General features: G+C 46.8%; 1 protein-coding gene across 1 annotated transcript; it reads right to left on the reverse strand.

The window, feature by feature from the left end:
• Window positions 1-18,026: 18,026 nt before the first annotated feature.
• LOC119372106 (lamprin 1.8-10) lies at window positions 18,027-18,629 on the reverse strand. Its single transcript, XM_037642571.2, has one exon. It carries the CDS (start codon window positions 18,627-18,629, stop codon window positions 18,027-18,029), a length of 603 nt encoding a protein of 200 aa, XP_037498499.2.
• Between the last annotated feature and the right edge of the window lie 1,736 nt (window positions 18,630-20,365).

The following is a 20,365-nucleotide window of genomic DNA, read 5'->3' on the forward strand; positions in this document are numbered from 1 at the left end:
CTAAGAAAGGTGTTGCAGGGCCCCTTTAAGGCTACCAGAAGTTCCACTGGGATACGACGGAAACACGCTGCGCGTGACCTCGAACAAAACACGGAAAAGTAGTATAAAGACCCACGTGACCTTCGCTAAGTGAGCGGTGCGCTGAGCGGGAACGAGCGGCGCACGCAGACAGAACAACACGTGACCTACGCCATCAATGATGACTGGTTATGACGTCATCGTGAGGCCACAGATCACCGAAATCTGCGACGCATTCATGGTGTCAACACATGACCTCGTAGATGACGTCATCATACGACGTCGTCGCGTGGTCAAAGGTAGTGCAGCACCACGTGAGGTATACATAAAGCTTCAGGTGTGTAGGGAGGAGGAATGTAATCAACTGAGAGCGCCCAGTTGACTTAATGCGTGTCTCTGACACTGCGGCTCGTTATGTCCTGCAAGACGTCTTGTCCCCGATTGTACAACTTAATGCATTACCAAGTGTGCAGCGGGCTTTCGCCTTAAAATGTTACGGAGTGTAACAGGCTGCCGAACGTTCTTTTCTGAGCTCCAACGGATTTTTCGAAGATCGCATGTGAAGCATAACGCACTTAGGTCCATTACAGTAGATTATACGAAGACACGGACTCTACTTCTATGACAAACTGAAAAAGAACATTTTGCTAATTAAATTTGTCCAATAGTAACTCTACACAAATGAATACTTGTTGAACCAGCAAAGTTACAACCAAGCCGCACATATGTCCCGTTTCCCTAGCAGACTTGAATCCTGAGACTGGGATTTTCGAAACATCGGTACACAAAATGTGCTTAACTGTGCCATTGGTGCTGCAGTTGTGATCGCTCCAAACACTTCCTGCTGGTAAGGTTGTGGAGCGGCTAAATATTAACCCTTTCTATCTCTTTTTTGTCCGTTTCTTTCTATCTCTTTCTCTGTGTATTTCTTTCTCTGTCTTTCTATCTTTTTGTTTCTCTGTCTCGTTCTCTTTCTGCGCTCCTGCTCTCGCCCATCCGAGTTATTGCATCCCACGCCGGACAAATCGGCGCAGCGGGAGCGCGCGCGCCGGGCACACATGTTCGGGAGCGAAGCGAAAGATGAAGAAGAGGTCAAACAGGGCGCGCGCCGGCCTAGTTATTGCGTTGCACCCGCTAGAAAGGTAGAGGCCATTCATGACGATGATAGTTTTTGCGAACGCCTAACGGCACAACGGAAAGCATAACTGCTCCGCTGTAAAAATGCTCGTAAGAAGAATGAAAACAAATGCAGGTCATTCTGTTAATATTGTGATAGTTGTGTCTACCGAGGAACGAATCCACCCTCACCCCCCCCCCCCCAAAAAAAAAACAAACAAAAAAGAAACACACATAACTAGGGCTCCGTGCTTTCGGAGTTTATTCTTCCTGAAAATAGGAGGGTGTTTTTCGGAGTTTATTTTTTTTTGCAGTGTTGTACGGGCTCTTTTGATAGCGGTGGGATCAAGAAGGTCGCGATCGGCGCGTCGTGATTACTGTGATTGCCTTGTACACGTTCCTCTAAAACGGGAACGAAAGCTCATTCCTCGTTCCTTCCCAGTCTTGGAACGAGTTCCCGTTACAAGTTCCCTGAATACGAAAGGAACTCGTTCCAGTTACATTTCGAGAATTGGAACGTGTCGTTACATTAACGTTACATTTGAATTTTTAATCAAAATACAGTGTCGGATAACCCTGATGCGAAATAAAGTGAGCAATTTAAAGCCAACGTTGAGCTACATATACTTTACGAATTTGACGTCGCTGGCAGTAGGTTATATATGTAGATAAAATGAACACCCCCCCCCCCCCAAAAAAAAAAAAAAAACGCTCCAGAAGGATTTTTTTAGAGACCACCGGTCATACTACAGGCATGTCTAACTGCAACTTTTGTGCTCGTCTATTACAAGTGCAACACATGGGACACTTTCCCAGTCAGTCTTCAAATGCGCCGTCAGAATACTGCGCTTCAGATATTCAAATGGAAATTCCCACACACGCACCAATATAAATACGTTTCTTGTCAGGAAGCCACATCGTAAAGAACAATACATAGGCGTTTAATGAGTGCTGATTCAATATCGCAGTGTGAATAGAAAATAATGTCCAGAATACATATTTGCAACTTAGCAAGTCCCTTGTTCGCACTCAGCAAGAGTCGCATCTCGATGTTGGTATCCGACTGAGGAACCTATTTTATCCTCAGCACTTCGTTGGCAATGTTGAAGAGCCGTTCCATCCAGTGCTTGAGGGTACTGCCGTGTTATACACAAATAGGGACAAGTCAACCGTGGTCGTAGGGGCGAGGGCAGGCTCAGCGGGCGCAACAAGAATGGATGTACGCGTATCGTTTATTGCATGACAGTCGTTATCGGCACGGCGGCTGTCGAACTGAAGTATAATAAAAGTTATAGACCGATAGCTCCGGAAATAACTCGCATGTTGAAGGGATGCCTGCCCAAACGAAACCATCGAATGCACCGGACGGGGGCACTGCAGCACCCACGTCCACTGCGTTTCGGTCCTCTTCCCCGCTATTTACACAACCGAGTGTCAAAAGACAGGTTTGTGGATAGCTGCCGGCGTCATGCGCGAGATACTAAAGGGAGGATGGAGCCAGCCGCTAAAGACCACGCGACGACAGAAACATTCCCAGGAAATGGGCCGAAGCTTCGCAGTGGGCAGCGCCCGAACATAAAACCACTAAAACGTCGGAAGAGAACGCTGCACGTGGCAAGGCGCTCACTGCCAAGGGGTACTAAACGGTCGGACGGGCTAGCTGGTAGCCGTTGATATCTTGAAGCAAAAAGACTCACTGCGGGAACAAGGACATAAGAAGGGCTTTGTATCGTCGGTTCCTCCCTTCTTATGTCCTTGTTCCCGCAGTGCGCCTTTTTGCTTTAAGATATCAACCGTTCATGTAGGCTCCCTAAGGGGTAGAACCAAAGTGTAACATCGCCACCGTTACGTTGGCGCAGAAGACCATTCATGCGCAGTGGGAGGCCACCGCACGGGATTTTGGTGGTTAGCACGTCGGTGCTTCACTCATTCTCTGCGGCCTCTGGCGTGTTCATTGGCTCCTCTGTCCCATGCGCGTCAAACACCAGATTCGCGACGCTGATTCGCGCCGTACGAAAACACCGCGGAACCACGCGTAGGCACCTCGACTACGATAAGTCGGCTCCACCACTTTTCCAGGCCGACAAGGCCACGGGGATGCGCAGCAGAACTGTCCGAATACGCAGCCATCCCCCCCCCCCCCCCCCCCCAACACACGAAAGCTACTTTCGATTAGTGGGTATAACGTTGGGCATACAGAGACGACGTACCACACAGAGCGCACAGGTCCATGCCCTTTGTGCGCAACGCTATATCCACTAATGGCAAATCAACAGGCCCAAATTGCAACCTTGGTGAACTGTATACTTTCGTGTTGGCCGAACAAAAAAGTCACTAAGGTAAAAAAAAATTCCGTCCCCTTTCCTGGCGGCAGCCATACAATGGGGTTCGATGATTCTCGAATGTCAAGTAAAAGTTCTCCAAGGTGTGTCTACACTCCAGGACGGCCCGTGATTGCTGTCAGACTGGCTCAGACAAAAAGAAAGAAAAAAAATCAGCTGTTCCTCCCGCGCGTGGTCGGTCGTGACATCGCGCGCTTCTGTGTGCTCCCGGCGGGCGCCTTAAATTGAAAAACCAGGATGCAGCATAGTCAAATGACAGGCGAGCGGTAGATTCTTGCGCCTAACGCGGTCGCCATTCCACCCTGTTCTACATGATGTGCTGTGTGTGCGGGCGCCTGTTCAATGCCGAGGAACGTTTAAAGAAGGAACGCCGTTCCCTATGCCGTTCCTACGTAAACGGAACGAGTTACCGTTACAGTTCCACCGATCCTCAATGGAATGGTGGCGTTCCTCCGTTCCTCCAAAAAGGAACTAGTTCTTGGAACGTCGTTCCTTGGAACGCCGTTCCGTACAACACTGTTTTTTTGGGAACAAATTCGGCGTTTATCGGAGTTTATTTTACGTAAATCTCTAATAGACCGATCTCACCGCGAGTTTCACTACGCCACCGCTGCCGCAGTGCATGCCGGTACTTGTAGTACTCGGTACGTCGGTACGTTCAGCTGCCTACAGCTGGTGCATTGGCGAGCTGCATTAACCAGATTTAGCGGCCTTATTTGGATGAATTGCGATGGTTGGGTTGACGTGCTGTGTACTGGAATGCTACAACAGGAGCCTGAAGCAAAATGACTCGGATTTTGCGTGTTCTCAAAGGATTTCAAGCTCCGACAGGAATGTGTGCGACAGTCAACGAAGTCGGACAGAGAGGCAACTACCGCGCACTTTCTTGTTCAAAGTGTTTGTGAACTCCCTGTGCATGATGCATCGTGGTTTAGCAGTGCCCTATTGCGTCATAACAACCTTGCTGCGCGAACGATGGACCGATCAGCGACAGCAAAAGTTCATATTACGCGAGCTGGATCCCCTTGCCGGGCCGATCGCCGCCAGCGGCGACAGGTTGGATACAACGTCCTTTCCGGGCTCAACAGATATCGCTTTAATATATAGGAAGACCTAAACCGACCTCTCACCAAATGCGATGACGACTGTCAAGCGTCTAGCATGAACGAGACCTGTGATACAAGCCAAGATTATAACTGCATGCTGTGTACAGCTCGCGCCGTGGAGCGCACGGCGAAAACTCGGCCGTGCCGGTATCGCAGCCAACTCCGCCGCCGGGATTTCCCTGTTCCTTTCAATATGCGATATTATTGTGAACGCATCGTAAAGCGGGCAACAGCGGTAGCAAAGCTGGACTTCTTTATGAGCGTAGGCTATTTACCGTACACTGCCGTTTCGAAGCGGTAGGCCTAGCGACGATACCGGCGCCGAGCCACCGGCTGAGGCCGCCGCCGCCAGCCGGAGCGAGCTACTGCTTATCCGCCGCATTGCGTGTGCCGCCAATATCTCTTACTGACTGATCCATCCCTTGTACAGCAGGAAATATTATGCATTCACGAGATTTTCGTGATGTTAACCTTTGCCAAACGGCATTAGCGGCCAGTCACTGTTCAGCGGACGCGCCTCTAACCTGCTTCACGGCGACCGTTTTATCTTCATTCACGTTTAACTTATTACTGTGATCGAAGTCCTGCGTTGACAACACAGTCTACATGGAAAGTGTCGTTTCGACAAAAAAAAAAGCGCAAGAAGCTTCTTCTTTTGGTGCCCTTCGCCTTTTTTTTTTCTCCTGTTGTCGTATAGCGGAGAGCTCTGCGCAGTTTGGGCAAGTTATTTTCCGGATACTGTAGCTTGTGTCGCTTGCGTGCTTGCGTTCACTGGAGAAGATATTTGCTCTCAAGACGACGGGAACGTGATTTCTCTTTTTTTATTACTAATATTTATTCAGCAAAACGACGCAAGCTCATCAACCCGACGAGACCACCTCGTCACACGTAAGCACTATCAACTGTTCTTTTTTTCTTTTAGCGCTCGGATGCCATTAACCTGAAATGAAATAACATACGTTGGAGGTGCGGACACAGTTTTTTACCGCGTTCAATCGTCTTGCGTGTCGAGGATTGGTGCAAAACGCCAATACACCTGAAACACGCAGCAAGCAGCCGCACCAGCAGCGCTCCGAGAACTACAACTAAGATGGCGACAGTGCCACTGTCGGAAACTCGCGCATGCGCAGATGGTCTGGTGGGATCGGTCTATTCTAAAAAATTCGGTGTTTTATTTTGCATTATAACTTGTTGCAATTTTAATTATTAGGTTTATTTCCAATGAAAGTGCGTTGCATTGTTGCTGATAATCCTGTTTCTCCATCCTTCTATTTTTTCTTACTTCCTGTTCATTTACCCTATTAATAAGGCTGTTGATGTGCACTGCTGTAAACTCGCCAAAGTGTACTTTGGGGGAGGGGGGGGGGGGGGGGGGGCAGGAGCTATGCAAGCTGCTTCTCAGCTTTTTCTCCCAGCCTCCCTCATTTTCTCGATGAAAAATAAAGGACCTATTATTATTATTAATATTCTCAGTACTACGAAATCTTATATGAAATGCTCTCCGAACACGAAAACATGCGAATACACTAAGTGTATTTCAGATGCCTGGAAGGCTTGAACGCGCAAACACATATAAATGCAAGCAGAAATCCTTGAATACAATACGCCTACGTTTGTTCGTATTACAACATTAAAGCTTGTTGTAATAGACGCAAGCATATTTTAGGAGATTGCTGCCGCTGATGGAGGTGCACATTCTCAACTTTAAAAATGCCCTTTGAACGTCGCAAATGCCGTTTTAAAATTGGAGTTTATCGGATAAATCCGAATTGTCAAAACTTTTACCGGCGAGTGTTTACCGGATTTTTTCGGATTTATCCGAAAACACGGAGCCTTACACATAACATCGGTTTTTGCGTTAGCAGCAGCAGTAGACGAGCGTCTGAGCATCGGGTGTGCTGTCCAAAAACAAGGTCCAAGACAGGCAGCCTTCTTTTCTATGTTCCCTATTGCCGACAGTTTGAGGTGAATCTGCGGCAGCGGTGTTCCTTATCGGCATGCAGGCGAGGTGGACGGTGGCGGGGTGCAGGCTGCGTAGAAATGTTGCGTCGAGTGTGTCGTAACAATATTTTCAGCGCATATCCGTGCTAATTGTGAAACGACTCATGGTAATTGTTGTTCTATCCCGGGCTGTAAGATCTCCTGGATCAAGTATTGTTTCTAGGGGCTATGGGTGTACAGCTGCCAAGCGCACCCGGATTATGTCATATAGCTACCGCTTTTGTTGGGCGTAACGGTAAACGTCAAACAATACGCGTCAATTTTCGTTTGCAGCGGTACACGTTAACCATGCACGTCTAGCGAGTGATTAATATATGCTATACGCGAGAGCAACATTAGCGAAACGAGGTGTCTAAACTTTATGTGTGTGGTTAATTTCACTCCAGTGTTTACAGTACAGAGGCTAAACCAGGTCTCCTCGTCAAGCCGCGCCGCTCGTACTTTTTCTTTTTTACACCTTGAACCGATTAGCGAGTTGGCGGCAGCTCTTCTTTCTTTGAAAACACCACGTTGCTAAGGATCATATTGTTCGAGGCAACTGTCTACATACGTATAAGACATGTAGTCGGTACCACAACGTCGTGTTCCGGAGGTTACTCGCTCACTGCGAAATAGCAGGTAGCAATAGTGGACGGGTCAGCCCTCATGAGTGCAGTCGAATGCCGCTCACAAGGCATACCCTCTGGTGTGATGTGTAGAGATCGTGTACGTTCAGAAATGTTATCTGCACATGCCAAGTGTATACCGGGACCATAAAGCGGGACCGGACGTACACTTTTAATCCGGTAACCACTAATACTGTAACCTTCAACGCAAAAAAAAAATTATCTTGAAAGGAAGGAAGGAAGGAAGGTGCGCAGAACACTCATTGTTTGCTGGCCTGTGTTCCGCGGCTTCTCGATTGCTAAGGCGCCCGGACATTCTGGCGGCCGACGCATGTATGTTATAGTACGAGCATAAGGTGTGCGCACTAATTCCCTTGTTAACGAAAAAAGTCCTGGTTGAAAGCAGATCAGAGGGATGTATATCATTTTTCCGTGCTTATTACTTTTACTGCCTAATTTGTGCCTTTGCTGGAGATACTCTAATGCAAGCACTGACAGCCTCTCGCTATATTGCTCCATCATTATATTGCCCTTACCAACTTTTCGTTATGGTGGAGAAAAGTTGCTAGAGAGAATATTATTCCTGGCGCGATTACATTTAATAACATGTGTGCACTATTATACTGGTTTTCCTATTCTCGTAGTGCAACGAGAAAGCTAATTCTACCCCTAATTTCGTTACACGTTACTTTACTCTTTAAGTACGTTCCAGTCAAGCCGTCAGCCACCACAAACGTCATGCTTGAGTGGCTGACGCGTTCAGCTTCTAAGGAGAACGTCACGAGTTCAATTCTTGGCAGTGGAAGGTGCACGTCGACGGTGGATTAATGATCCGAAAGGGCCTGTGTATATTTGCATCTCGGTACAAGCCTGCACACTTCGTTGGGTAAAAAACTTTCGTCAAGCCTTCGCCAGTAAAGCATGGCTCAGACTGTATTGTTACACATGCGGTTACATTGAATCGTGTCTGTGGAAAATAATTCGCCTAATTAACGGTTCACTGGCCGGCACCCAGAAGGCGCTTACCGGGCGCGCCAGTGTGGCTCGCGCCCGAATCCGCTTGACAGAACAAAGCGCGATAGTGTCGTCGAGCGTGTCCTGGCGCGCACTTTTCGTGGCTCGGCGCGCTGAAAAGAAAATGAAGCCGCTGACGCGCACTCCATGACGAGATAAGTACAGGAGGAAGCGGAAGCCGACGAACGCAGCACTCGAGGCGAGCTTGGGCCTCACTTGACGCCCACAATCAAAACGATGTCATCGATGCACCCCGGAACTCCTGCGTCGTTTTTCCGAAGATGTGCACGAACCGAGCGATTAGGTCGTCGCAAGCGAACACAAGAGATTATCGGAAGCCAATAGAGGCCCTCGCGTTCGTCCTGCTGAGGACTCCGGTTGGCACGTGCACCCACCTCAAGTGAAAATGGACGCCGCTGCTACCGTCCGTGTTCGCTTGCATCCAGTACACTAGTCGATAAATCTGCAGAAAGTAAGGAACAAAACCAGGCTACGACGTAGCAGCAGACGATGCGTGTTACCAATCCCTGCGGCACTGTCGTGCAAAAATCGCCGAGAGGGACAAAAGTCGTGATCTGCAAATACTGCGCTTTCGCTCTTAAGAAAGAAAGAGGGAAGCTGAGAACCGAAGGAAAAAATGAAAATGAGGTGAATCCCAACCTTGATCTGCTCCGGGCGATTTCAAAGGTCGACGGAAAAGCAAGAGCTGTTTTCTCTTCGCTTCCTGGAAGCTTCACTATTGCGAAGAATGACCCACGATCTTAACTTACTTGATTTAGAAATTTCCTGGTTTACTTACACATCCTGTTTGTCTATGCAAATGTACAAGTCTAGCCGACCACCCTGGAAGTCAACACCGCGGGTAAGGCGGCAGGATACCATTTTGGCTCGTTTGTGCTTCTGCAAGCCCAAAGACAGCGTTTCCTTTTTCCCGTATATATTGGATACTGACGCCTATGCTTCTAAGAGATGCGCAATTATGATAACTGATCAGCTATCTGGTGCCATATTTACTAGAGCTACCTATGCGTGACTTTTATCGAGAACGAGTGTTTTCTTTTTTTCTTGTATTAGCACAATTTCTGGGGTTGTGAAGGTATGGCGGCAAAGTAACGCTGTAGGATGCAAGATGGTTACTAAGGCACGCTGACAAATTGCGCGCTTTAAGATGACTGCTAGGATTTCTTGAATAACACTAGTGCGGACCCAGAATGCAAAAGTAATCTATCCTCAACTCCAGTTCCGTTCCGAAATATCACCTTAAAAAGCAAATGTGTCATCGCTGTTAAGGTTTAGCGATTTTTATCCATGCACAGGACTACACCCTAAACAACAAAGAACAGGAGCTGCGCCCTGTGCTGAAGCGAAGTTTAGAGACTGCTGACAGAACTGCTATTTTTGCACGCAGGTGGATCGTTTCAGCCAGGATTTTGGAGAACACACGGGGAATTGCAGTATAGCTAAAGAAAAAAAATCTCGCATATCCACGAAGTGAATGATGATGAGTGGGCGAAGCACCGGGGATCATTCGGGTAACCGTGAATCCCCCGTACATTGCCCACTCGAGCATGCAAATCCATGACAAACACGTGTGTACAGTACATGCGATGTTGTTTTACTGATGTACGTCATAAGGCGTATGTGGTGTTGAGGTGCGGACTTCGTTTCTCCTTCATTAGGACCGCCTTGTGATCGGTGAAATGAAGAGCCAGGGGTTCTTGAATGGGATGTAATCTGAAGTTAGCGAAGACGAGGTCTATACACGTCCACCTGGTTGTTGTTGGATGTTTGTGGTCATATGAAATGCACCTGACAGCATAACGCGCCCCTAGCGGTCTCCATTCAAACTAGAGCACGCGCCGGGTGCGAGCGCTGCTACCGCAGCGCCCCTAGCGATCTCCATTGAAACCAGAGCTCGCGCCGGGTGCGAGCGCTTAAGGTCCCTTACGAGCGCTGCTACCGCAGCGCCCCTAGTGGACTCCGTATAAACCAGAGCTACGCTAGACGCGGGGGGTACAAGGCTCAGTCCTAAGGTGCTTCGCCCCTAAAACTTTTTAAAGACGATAGTCTTTCTTGGGGAACTTAAACGCAGAAATTTTGGTCTGTCCTTCTGTTTGTCGGCACGTCACTCGATTCAGCCACCCGGCCAAAGTTGAACCACTTGCTTACTGCCCACCCATATTGAACTGGTATGGCTGTTCCTACTTGTGAACGTTGTCGATCAGAAAGTAAATATTACGCATATCTGAGGCGCAACATCATTAGGTAAGTATTAGGTGGTGTGTTCCTTTAATAGAAAATACATAGATACGCAATTTTAAAGACCCTAGTTTCTTAAGCTGCGCTGAAAATGCGACTGCGCTGAAACTTGTCTTCCTCCGTGCCCTCTGCGCAAGCTCGTGTTGTGTTTCGGTTTCGGTTCAGTATTGCATTGTACGAATGACAGGGGGCGCCGCTCTGGCATTCCTTTTTACACAGGCGACGTGTAAATAGGAGAGTTTGTGGAGAGTACTCGTTGAGTGCGGACATTTCTTCTCCTTCGGCGCATCGCGTCAAACAGCGTGTTCGGGCTGGCCGGCGTCCCCGCCGGTCGCGTTGGTCACCGCCGGTCTTCACCTGCCGCTGCGCCGGGACTACCAGCCCGCAACACAGCACTCATGTTTCCCGACGTATTGCCAGATGGCGTTCATATCTCACGCAGCACCTCTTCTATCGTCTTTAGACCACATTTAAAGCGAAGCACTCAGATACGCGGCCAATTTTTTTTTTCAGTCGTCTGCGTCTGCAGCTGCATGCGTCGCAATGTAATTGAACAGGATGGTTTGCCGAGCTAGAAGGTAATCGATTTTTTCGTAGCAAACAGCTCAAAACAAACCAAGCACGAAGAGGAGAGAACGAGGATTGTTTTGCGTTGTTCGCTACAAGGAAATGGACATTAGCAAAGGCGCAATGATACCTAATTCGCCATTTATTTACCAAAAATCAATTGAACAAACTGTTCGACACATTTATACAGGGCAGATCTTATAACTGCGTACATAAGTTCAGTGAGTTCTTGAAAGCAATGGCACCCGTCCTCGTATTCTCGCCTTATGTCTTCATTTTTGTAGCGCTATTACGACATGCCCACTCAGAACGAATTGTGTTAGTAGCACTACTTTAGAGGAGCCCGTCTCCAAAATATGTTATGAATTTGACACCATATATTGAAACTCAGCTTTGCAAAAGCAGTGCTCGACCAATTATTTCGACTAAATTAGCATGTCCTGAGCGCTAACTCACCGTAGCGGCTAAGTAGTTGCGACATTGGTGTTGTTGGTTGTTGTTGCTGTTGTTAAATCCCCGTGGAGTCATTGGTTACTCCTGGTGACAACCATGAGCATACAGTATGAACGCCATGGGCAGTGTTTCACTGCTGGCGTTTTACCGCTGATAAAAAGAAATTGCGGGTTCAAGGATCAACCACTACTGAAGAAAACAAATGAGACACGCTGTAGTGGTGGACTCTGGAGGAATTCTGAGCGCCTCGGCTACTTCAAAGTGCACCTGAATCTGAGAACACGGGCGTTTTCGCGTATTGGCCCTGTCGAAATGCGGTCGCCGCAGAGAGGAATCGAACCCGTGCACTCTTGCTCATAGCGAATCAATACGATAGCCACGAAGCTACCTTGGCGGGTAAAAAGAAAACTCCATCGTGCATTACGCTTTGGGGTGTGCAAAATAAATACCAAAATGCGAAATGATAATGACTACTTGGACGCCACCTTTGTAGCTAGCACAATAATGCACAACATCAGTCCGCTTAGCTCTTGCTCGATTACTAACTTCATAAGAAAAAAAAAATCACAGTTTCGCCGCAAAGGCGAAGCAATGAATGCGATAGCAACAAATTGTAATGTTATACGAAGGAAGGCTAGCAACTAACTCTTTTGGATCCGATCTCGCGTAACTCTACAATGAATGCGTGGCTTTAACCGACTTAACATCGTAAAGGCCAATGTACGGCGCAGCTGAGGGGAAGCCTCAGCGATGAAATGCAAAGTGATGCAAAGCTAGGCGAACATGGGCATCGTTTAGCACTGAAGGAAACTCTTCTCCGATTGACCACCTACCCGCAAGTCTCCAACCTCCAATTCGCCTCCCTGCTCCAATCACCTCCGCTACACTATGCTATACCCTCCCTCCTCTTTTCCCTGCTCCTCGCCCTCCCTTGCTTTTCCACCCCTTTCTATACTATACCATACATGGCTATGCTATGTACTGCATAGTGCAAGTTTCCGTGTTCTTACGCGCAGCCTTCTTCACACATTTTGAACTTGTCTGCTGGGGAATACTTCGCCCGTTTGAGCTTGGCTTTAACGGCTCCGTTGTAAAACGCTGGTGTAAGGGAATACGGTCACTCCAGGGAGAGAAGTGGTTTTCTTGCAGTCTGTTGTATCAACGCGAAGCGGTGAGAGCACAGCGCGTAGAAGGGCATACGAGCGGTTTGGTGAGATCTGCCGAGATAGCGCGCGCGCCAGCGCTCGGGAACGCGCCCTTATGGTTAAAGTTCACTCTTGCTGCTCGAAAGACGCAGGCCCCCCACCTCCACCGCGTTTACCCGCGGTATAGCATACGATGCACGGGGGGGGGGGGGGGGGATGTTATCGATTTGGTCTTTATACCGAACATGACGCCGGGGACGGCAAAAACCCGTCGAGAGTGTATCGAAATAAAAAAAAAACCTACCACAAGTAAAACACTACAAAACTTTAAAGGGACACTAAAAAGCAAAACGATTTCTCTCGCATTAGTAAAGTAAGCTTCCACGATACCAAAAACACCACGCTTTTTAATTTACTTTTTAATGGTATTACTTGAAAGAACTCGTATTAAGGTATAATATGCAAGAATATTTATGACAAGAAAATGATTTATTGAACAATGTATAGAACATTATTAATCTTATGCCCCAACATTAATTAAAAAAACGAAAAATAATCTGAGTCTTACAAAATATTTGTTAAACAGCTTTCTATATTAGAGGAAAGTTTGAATGATCTAGCTCCAAAACCATACGAGTTACAATTTTTTGTCTGCCCAGTGAAAACTCCATTATTCCATCAGGTTGCACAATTATATTGTTTTCCCTCTACAAATTTTTCAAACACAGTAATACAATAAACATAACTAAGAAGAGGAATAAATTTTCTATTGAGAGATAGGTATTTTAGCAAATTATGCTAAATAGCAGCACAGAAAAAAAAATCAGACACCAAGAGGTAGCACTGAACACGGCACCAAAACATCCTAAAGCATTGCTTCTCCGCACACAATAAAAATATTCTAAACATGTAAGCTACAAAAAATGTCTGATATTATCGAAATAAGTGGAACAATGTCTGAAAGCTGTAAGATGTGAACGAAAATTCTTTTTCTAAGGTTTGTGTTCCACTGGGCAAAACAGGCGTTACAAATGGCATTTGTCCAGTCATCAAGTTCCTCATCCTCTTAACACTTTTTTGTATTTTTTACACTTCGTCAAGCAGTAGGACTTGTTCTGAACGTACTTGTTTTAGAGACGTGTAGTCATGGAAGCTCGACGATGCCCATATAGATCAGCAGGCAAATGAAATTCACCGCATCTCTGCGGCCGCATCTCTGCGGCATTTCCCAAAAACCATCTTCTTTGGCATAAGACTGCGCCTTCTACAGGATTTGCAACCACGCACACTCATTTTTGTTAACACACATCCTGTTTATTACTTCCGCGTGAAAAAGATAGCCAAAACGCCGATTTTCCTTGTGACACATATCGCTTCACTGCGCAACACTACTCTGAGGTCGCAGCCGGGTGGCCTTCTTGGGCTGAACATTACTCTCTACTAGTTGAAGGTTATGTCACCAAATTTTTACCGTGCACTGTTTAGACACTACCAGTGGAAGATATAATAGTGCCAACATCCTCGTGACATTTCAATCGGAGTAAAAAATCGGTGTGCCAGAAAGCGTAACGTACTGATCAACACTTGACAACGATCCGGGCTTGTTCTATGGTTTTTTTTTTACTTTTATCATCCGAACCATATTTCCGTGATCTTACATCATCCTCGGAGTCACTTCAGCTAAAAAAAAGAGCAGAAAAATCACTTGTGGACGCAACAGAATCGTCCAAGGAACATCATTTCTGAGAGGGTCTCGCTACTGTTTCGTCTGCCATTTTCGCGAACAAACCAAGCGAATCGCTTTGAGTCGCTGTTAAAAATCGTTGCCGCTCGAGAAAAACACTAACTATGCAGGAAACGAAACATTAGTGCTTACAGAATGTGCTAGATGGTGCAACCAGTTGATAGGAGCGCCCATAGTTTTAAATTTTCGTTCGGCACTTTCGAGTCACCGGTGACCCACGTTCTATAGGCGCTGTCACGAAAGAGTCAACCATTTTACAACATCGCACTTCACTCGGAGTAGTTATCATTTGCGAACATTAACTTTTCAATGCATTCACTGGCAATAGCCCTTAATGTGTTAATCCGGTTGCCTACCGTACGCGAGTTTCTAGGATAAACGTATTCTGTGAAGTATTTCTTACTCATTGAATTATATGCCGGACTTTTTAAAAGCTAAGCTGCATCGCAGGGTTCAACAGAAAGTTGGTGCGGAGACCTGACTGCAAGATGCCTATACTTTAAAACGCATACGCACATACGACAATCAACAGGCGCCGTTTTTCAGTAGATAAATACGTGCCAGCCGGCATAAAAGCCACTTGTTTCCTTCTGTCTTATACCTCCAGAATGAAAAGTGATATATCGGACTAACCTCTTTCCGCGGTGACGTAGCCAATGCAGTGAGTTCCGTGTAGCGTTGTTCTTTACAACTGAGAAACGCGGATGCGGCACCCCGCAGTGCACGAGAGGCGTCAGCGCTTCGGCCTTCTGACGTGCGCTGCTTGCGCGATTCGTTGCCTGCCTGTTATTCCAGCGGAGTCCTGCAGGCCCTTAAACCGACGCGAACGTAAAGGTCAAGGTGAGCGAAAAGAAAGATGATGCGTCTCTATGGAGGTGTCGCTGGCGGGGAGACGTATACGAACGCAACAACGGTTGTTGCGACATTGCCGAAGATTCACGAAAGCGTTAGCCGCATCCACTAGCGCGCGAGAATTTTCGGGCTGAGAATGAGAAGTCGGTGAACACTGCTTCACACTCCACGCACGCACGTGCTCCCGATCGCGCAGAGTTACTCTGCATGCGCAATTCTGCTCATCCGTGCCGCACTGCAGCCACTCAATTGCCCGGAACGCCTCATATGAAACGCCAGGTTGGCACTGGCACTGGCTTCGCGGGGGAGGGGTGAGGGAGGGTTTACTTTGTTGCGACAGCGCATGCGCTGACGAATGTCACGTAATCACGTATTTCGAAGTCTGGTAGCTCGAGCTCGCTTCTTTGGCGGCGCCTACTTCCACAGCAGAGTCGCGTTGTACGAGTGATCGCGTTTCCAATCCCCAGCGGGCTAGTTGCGTCGCGCGACCATGGGGAGAGCGCGAAAGAATCAATGCAGAAATAGTAAACATATGCGAATAATAACACTGTGAGATTGTATATACGTAGTTTTTTTAGTCACGGCGTTTCCGTTGGAGACACAACTTACCGGAAAGTGAGGACAAGAAAGAAATTTTGAATGTAGCGTTGAAGGTCTGCGTAACCATATACTAACCAGACAAAACAACACTAGAAACTTTAGTACTAAATGCAAAGTAACTTCGTTTTCAGAGATGCTCCATCAGGTTTGCCGAGAAATTCTATTTGTTGCGCTCATCACTGTTCTTCAGCGTTATTTCTTTCGTCACAATATCGCGAGTACAAAATACTTGGATCATCAATTGCCAAGAACTGTTTCAGTTGATTTCTTGAGGTAACGGACCACAGATAAAGTGCCAAGATCACTAATCGGTTATATTTTTCTGATATGGCTTAAATATCGACATCATAGCTTCTCTTTAACAGCGAAGCTGCTTAAGCTATCGGTAACTTGTGCTCCGTCGTAAAAAAACTATCATCACCATGAACCGGCACGCGCTCTCTTCATTCTCTTGGCACTGAAGCTGTGTAAGCTATCGGTAATTTGTGCTCCGTCGTGCAGAACTCGTCACGTTGGTATGCGCCACAGGAATTGGGCTAGCCCCACTACCGTATACAGCAGGTTCGAGTGCCAAACGAAAACGAATAAGTGATAAACAGAGGGAGGAAAAAACAGATATATATATATATATATATATATATATATATATATATATATATATATATATATATATATATATATATATATATATATATATATATATATATACATATATATATATATATATATATATATAGAGAGAGAGAGAGAGAGAGAGAGAAATAGATAGAGTAGGAAAGAAAGATATAGAAAGAAACAGAGATAAAGAGCAAGATAAAGGGAAACAGGGAAGGCCGCCGAGCTCCGCTCTTCCTTCAGGCTTGGCACCACCAGTGCGAACACGTGCCAATTTTTTCTCTACGGTTTAGATGCGTTTCCATGCGGACGTATAAACTGGCCGTGAGAGTACTCAACCATTAGTAGTCACTTAAGGGGGCATCCAGAAGGAGACATGATTAACTATAAAAGGACGAAAAAATAAGAAAAATTACTAGCGCCGTATTTTTCATAAACGTTTGAAGGGGTATACTGGGAAAGAGAAAAGTAGGAACGTCAGAAAAGCTTGGGCGCCTAGCTGAGAGGGATGTTGAATGAGAGGGATGTCGTCGCTAGCCCACCACTGGACAAAACTGGACACGGAAGAGGGCAGGGGTGTGACCGTCTCTTCACCTCCCATTATACGTCCCCCCTCACGCCCTGCGCAATGTAGTGCGAAAAAAAAACGTACAAACCGTAACATCGAATACAAAGTAGCTATTGTGTAGTAGAGAGGAACGACGCACGTAGTTCGTTTGTGAAATACGGACGCCTATTATTTGTGTTTTATTCAACATACCAATTTTAACCCGGTAGACTTGACAGGCATTTTTCGGACGTTTAACTTATTTTATGTAACTAAACCCATTTATTCTGATTGACGCTGGTCATATGTATTTGCTGATTTGTCAAGATATTGCCCTGGGTCTACATGATGATGAAGAAAATGTCTTTAAATTCTGGGACCGAATTCACAAAGCTTGTCTTACATAAGTCGTTTTTGCCATTGGCCGGCCAGGTTCGCTAATGATAAGTTCACCCTAAGGATTGAATAACACCTGATACTACTAGCAATACTAGCAAAATGTGTATTTGTGAATGTGAGCCCTGGTAGCCAAGTACTTTTTCTAGTCCGTCGTTGTGCCATTGTAGGTTGTTATGCGCTGATCTCGTGTCACATGTTTTCGACGTTATCGATCCAAGTGGACATCTGATAAATTTGGAATATTAAATTTTCTTCGTTGCCTGTAGACGAACAGTAGTTTGAAGCTTACACTGTAGGTGTACATGCGTTTAGAGCAAATGCTGGAAAAAACAACACATATAGATGTTTGATCAGCGGTTGTGTGCAGCGTAGGCTGTGGACCAAGTGGTCGTTGTATACTTCGGCCCTGCAAGTGGCACGGAGACGAGTGATACTGACCAGATGAGAGCTTTATTTCATGTTACCATATCTTACAAGTTATTTTACAAGTGAGCGTACAGGTCCGTGCGGCTAAGCACTCTCAGTGCCGCGTTGGAATTTTAGTCTACGTGTTTTCGATATCGAGGCTGATGAAACTTGAACTCTGCGTGCGCTTTGTACTTGGAGGTTTTGTAAGGTTGCATCCAGTTTCAGGCTTCTCCATCTACCAGAGCTTGAGGCCCCTGAGACCGAGACCACCGAGTCCAGCTCCTCCAAGTCCAGCTCCACCAAGTCCAGCTCCTCCGAGTCCAGCACCACCGAGGGCTCCACCGAGGCCTCCGAGACCACCGCCAAGAGCTCCGGCTCCACCGTGGTAGCTGATGAAGGGCTTCACGGCGTGAGAAACGTGGGCGACGGGCTGGGCGACGTAGCTGACAACGGGCTTGGCCACCACACCGTAGTTGATGACTGGCTGCTTAACCACACCGAGGGTGGCCACTGGGTGCGCTGAGGCGGCGCCCAGTGCGGTGCCTAGGTGAGTGATGCTACCTCCGAGACCAGCACCTCCGAGGCCGGCACCACCGAGGCCAGCACCACCGAGACCTCCCAAGCCGGCACCACCGCCGAGGCCACCGAGGCCGGCACCGCCACCGAGACCTCCGAGTCCGAGGTAACCGGCCGACGCACAGGCGACAACGGCGGAGAAGACGACAACCTGCGTTTGCCGCAGGTGAAGGAATGAAACAAAGCTAAGGCTGTGCTCCTCCCTCACAGCTCGCCGGACTCTTGAACAGCCATGCGTATGCGCCCGCGACACCGCACTCATCCCTTTCCGTCAGAAAGCACAGAAGCTTCTCTATTGTTAGTTCACGTTACCCCATTTATAGAGAAATATTACAGCCGGCATTGTCGTCTTCGCTAATGCAACATGAGAAAAGTGCCCCAAAATCGAGGAAACTTTTCCAGTATATCCGGTGAGACTATAACTCCGTTGAACGCATTTATGTTATGTTTTCCCTAATATATACCAGCCAGAAACGGGATTAATAGCTTTCATTCACGGGAAAGCGGGATTCACACCTTGGACCTGTCTTTCATTCCTACGACAATAATTTTATCGAACACTGATATCTTCAACGAAGTTTTACTGCGCTTTCGTTTGATATGTGCACAAAGAGTGCTAGAGCGAACTGGAATGATTCTGCGAGAGGAAGCACAAAGGTAGGATGGATCACCTCTCTCTCTAAATTTGAAAATGATAGATGAAGGACGAGAGTGTGGAAGCGGCACATAGGTGTGGCACTTGCTGCTAGGCTTTTGCATACTTCTAGGATAACGAGCGAGAAACTTGTCGATGAATAACTACACGTAGGAAAGGGATACATGGACTGACAGGGAAGACGCTTTCCTGCCTTTCCTGTGTCCTTTTCGTCGGTGTAGTTCTTTATCGACAAGTTTTTCGCTGTTGATCCTAGAAATGTCACACCAACTAGCCCAATGGTTCACGCTTCTTTTGTATACTCTGTTCTCGGCCATGTTATCATTTAGCTTCGTAATAGTTAGAAAGGTAATGTAACAGCCTAACCAAGAAGCTCTGTGATAGTGTGTTTTATATTTTGGCGGCACACTGCCTGGTCAAACAGACATCACATCGAAAAAGGTATCTAGCATGCGTTTTCCAGCGCTGGTCTTATTTACGCTTGCGTTACATTAAGCCACCAGTTGTGCTGTTTAGCACAAAAGAAGGCTAGAATGATCCCGCTGCACATATGCGCTCCAAAGTATTAAAACTAACAAAAACTGCCTTCTCTACTATGGGATTAGCCAGCACACAGCGCTCGTTTTATATGCGCAAATCTATATGTCAGTATCCCAAATATGTAACCAATGAAACCGCAGCACATGACTGCGCCAACAGAAGTGAACAAATGCCTGTTATAATGACTATAATATAATATGTAGATAAATTGTCTACCACACTGATATAAGGCCTTTTACTCCAAAACTGTTTCTCAATGCTGAGGTTCTTACACTTACTTCGTTATGAGTGCATGCCTTAAGACTTGTACGAAAAATTAAGCTCATCTCTCACTAAATGTTATGATATGAAGCCTCAATTTAATCTTCGATCAGCGCACACAAGGTGTACAGAACAGCAGTGAATGCATTAAGCTGGGTATATCAACGTCCCACCAAGCGCATTTGTCCTTCAAGAAGCACAAATTCGCTTGTCGAAACGGTGTAACCGTCTTGTCGAAACTTATCCAGAACTAAAACATTAGGCCTAGCGATTAAGCCGAAATGCACATGTTACGAAATGAAACTGAAATATCAAAACAACTGCTTCGATTATCCATGTCAAGAACATAGAACAAAGGGAGAAATAAACAGTAGAGTCACGACAACAGCTGCACCGCGTGCATAAGCATCGGATGCACCAAAATCAAGCACTCGTTCATGGCGAGTTCGAATAGTTGCTACGCCGTTCGGCAAAGTTCGCACAGAATCAGTACTCACGAAGGCGTTCATGGTGTTAAGTCCGGACTCGGGGAGTGAGCTACG

This window comes from Rhipicephalus sanguineus, chromosome 1 (genome assembly GCF_013339695.2).
Source record: "Rhipicephalus sanguineus isolate Rsan-2018 chromosome 1, BIME_Rsan_1.4, whole genome shotgun sequence".
NCBI lineage: Eukaryota > Metazoa > Arthropoda > Arachnida > Ixodida > Ixodidae > Rhipicephalus > Rhipicephalus sanguineus.

Excerpts from the sequence above, each read along its gene's own strand:
- LOC119372106 (XM_037642571.2), bottom strand. The coding sequence starts at position 18,629 with ATGAGTGCGGTGTCGCGGGCGCATACGCATGGCTGTTCAAGAGTCCGG.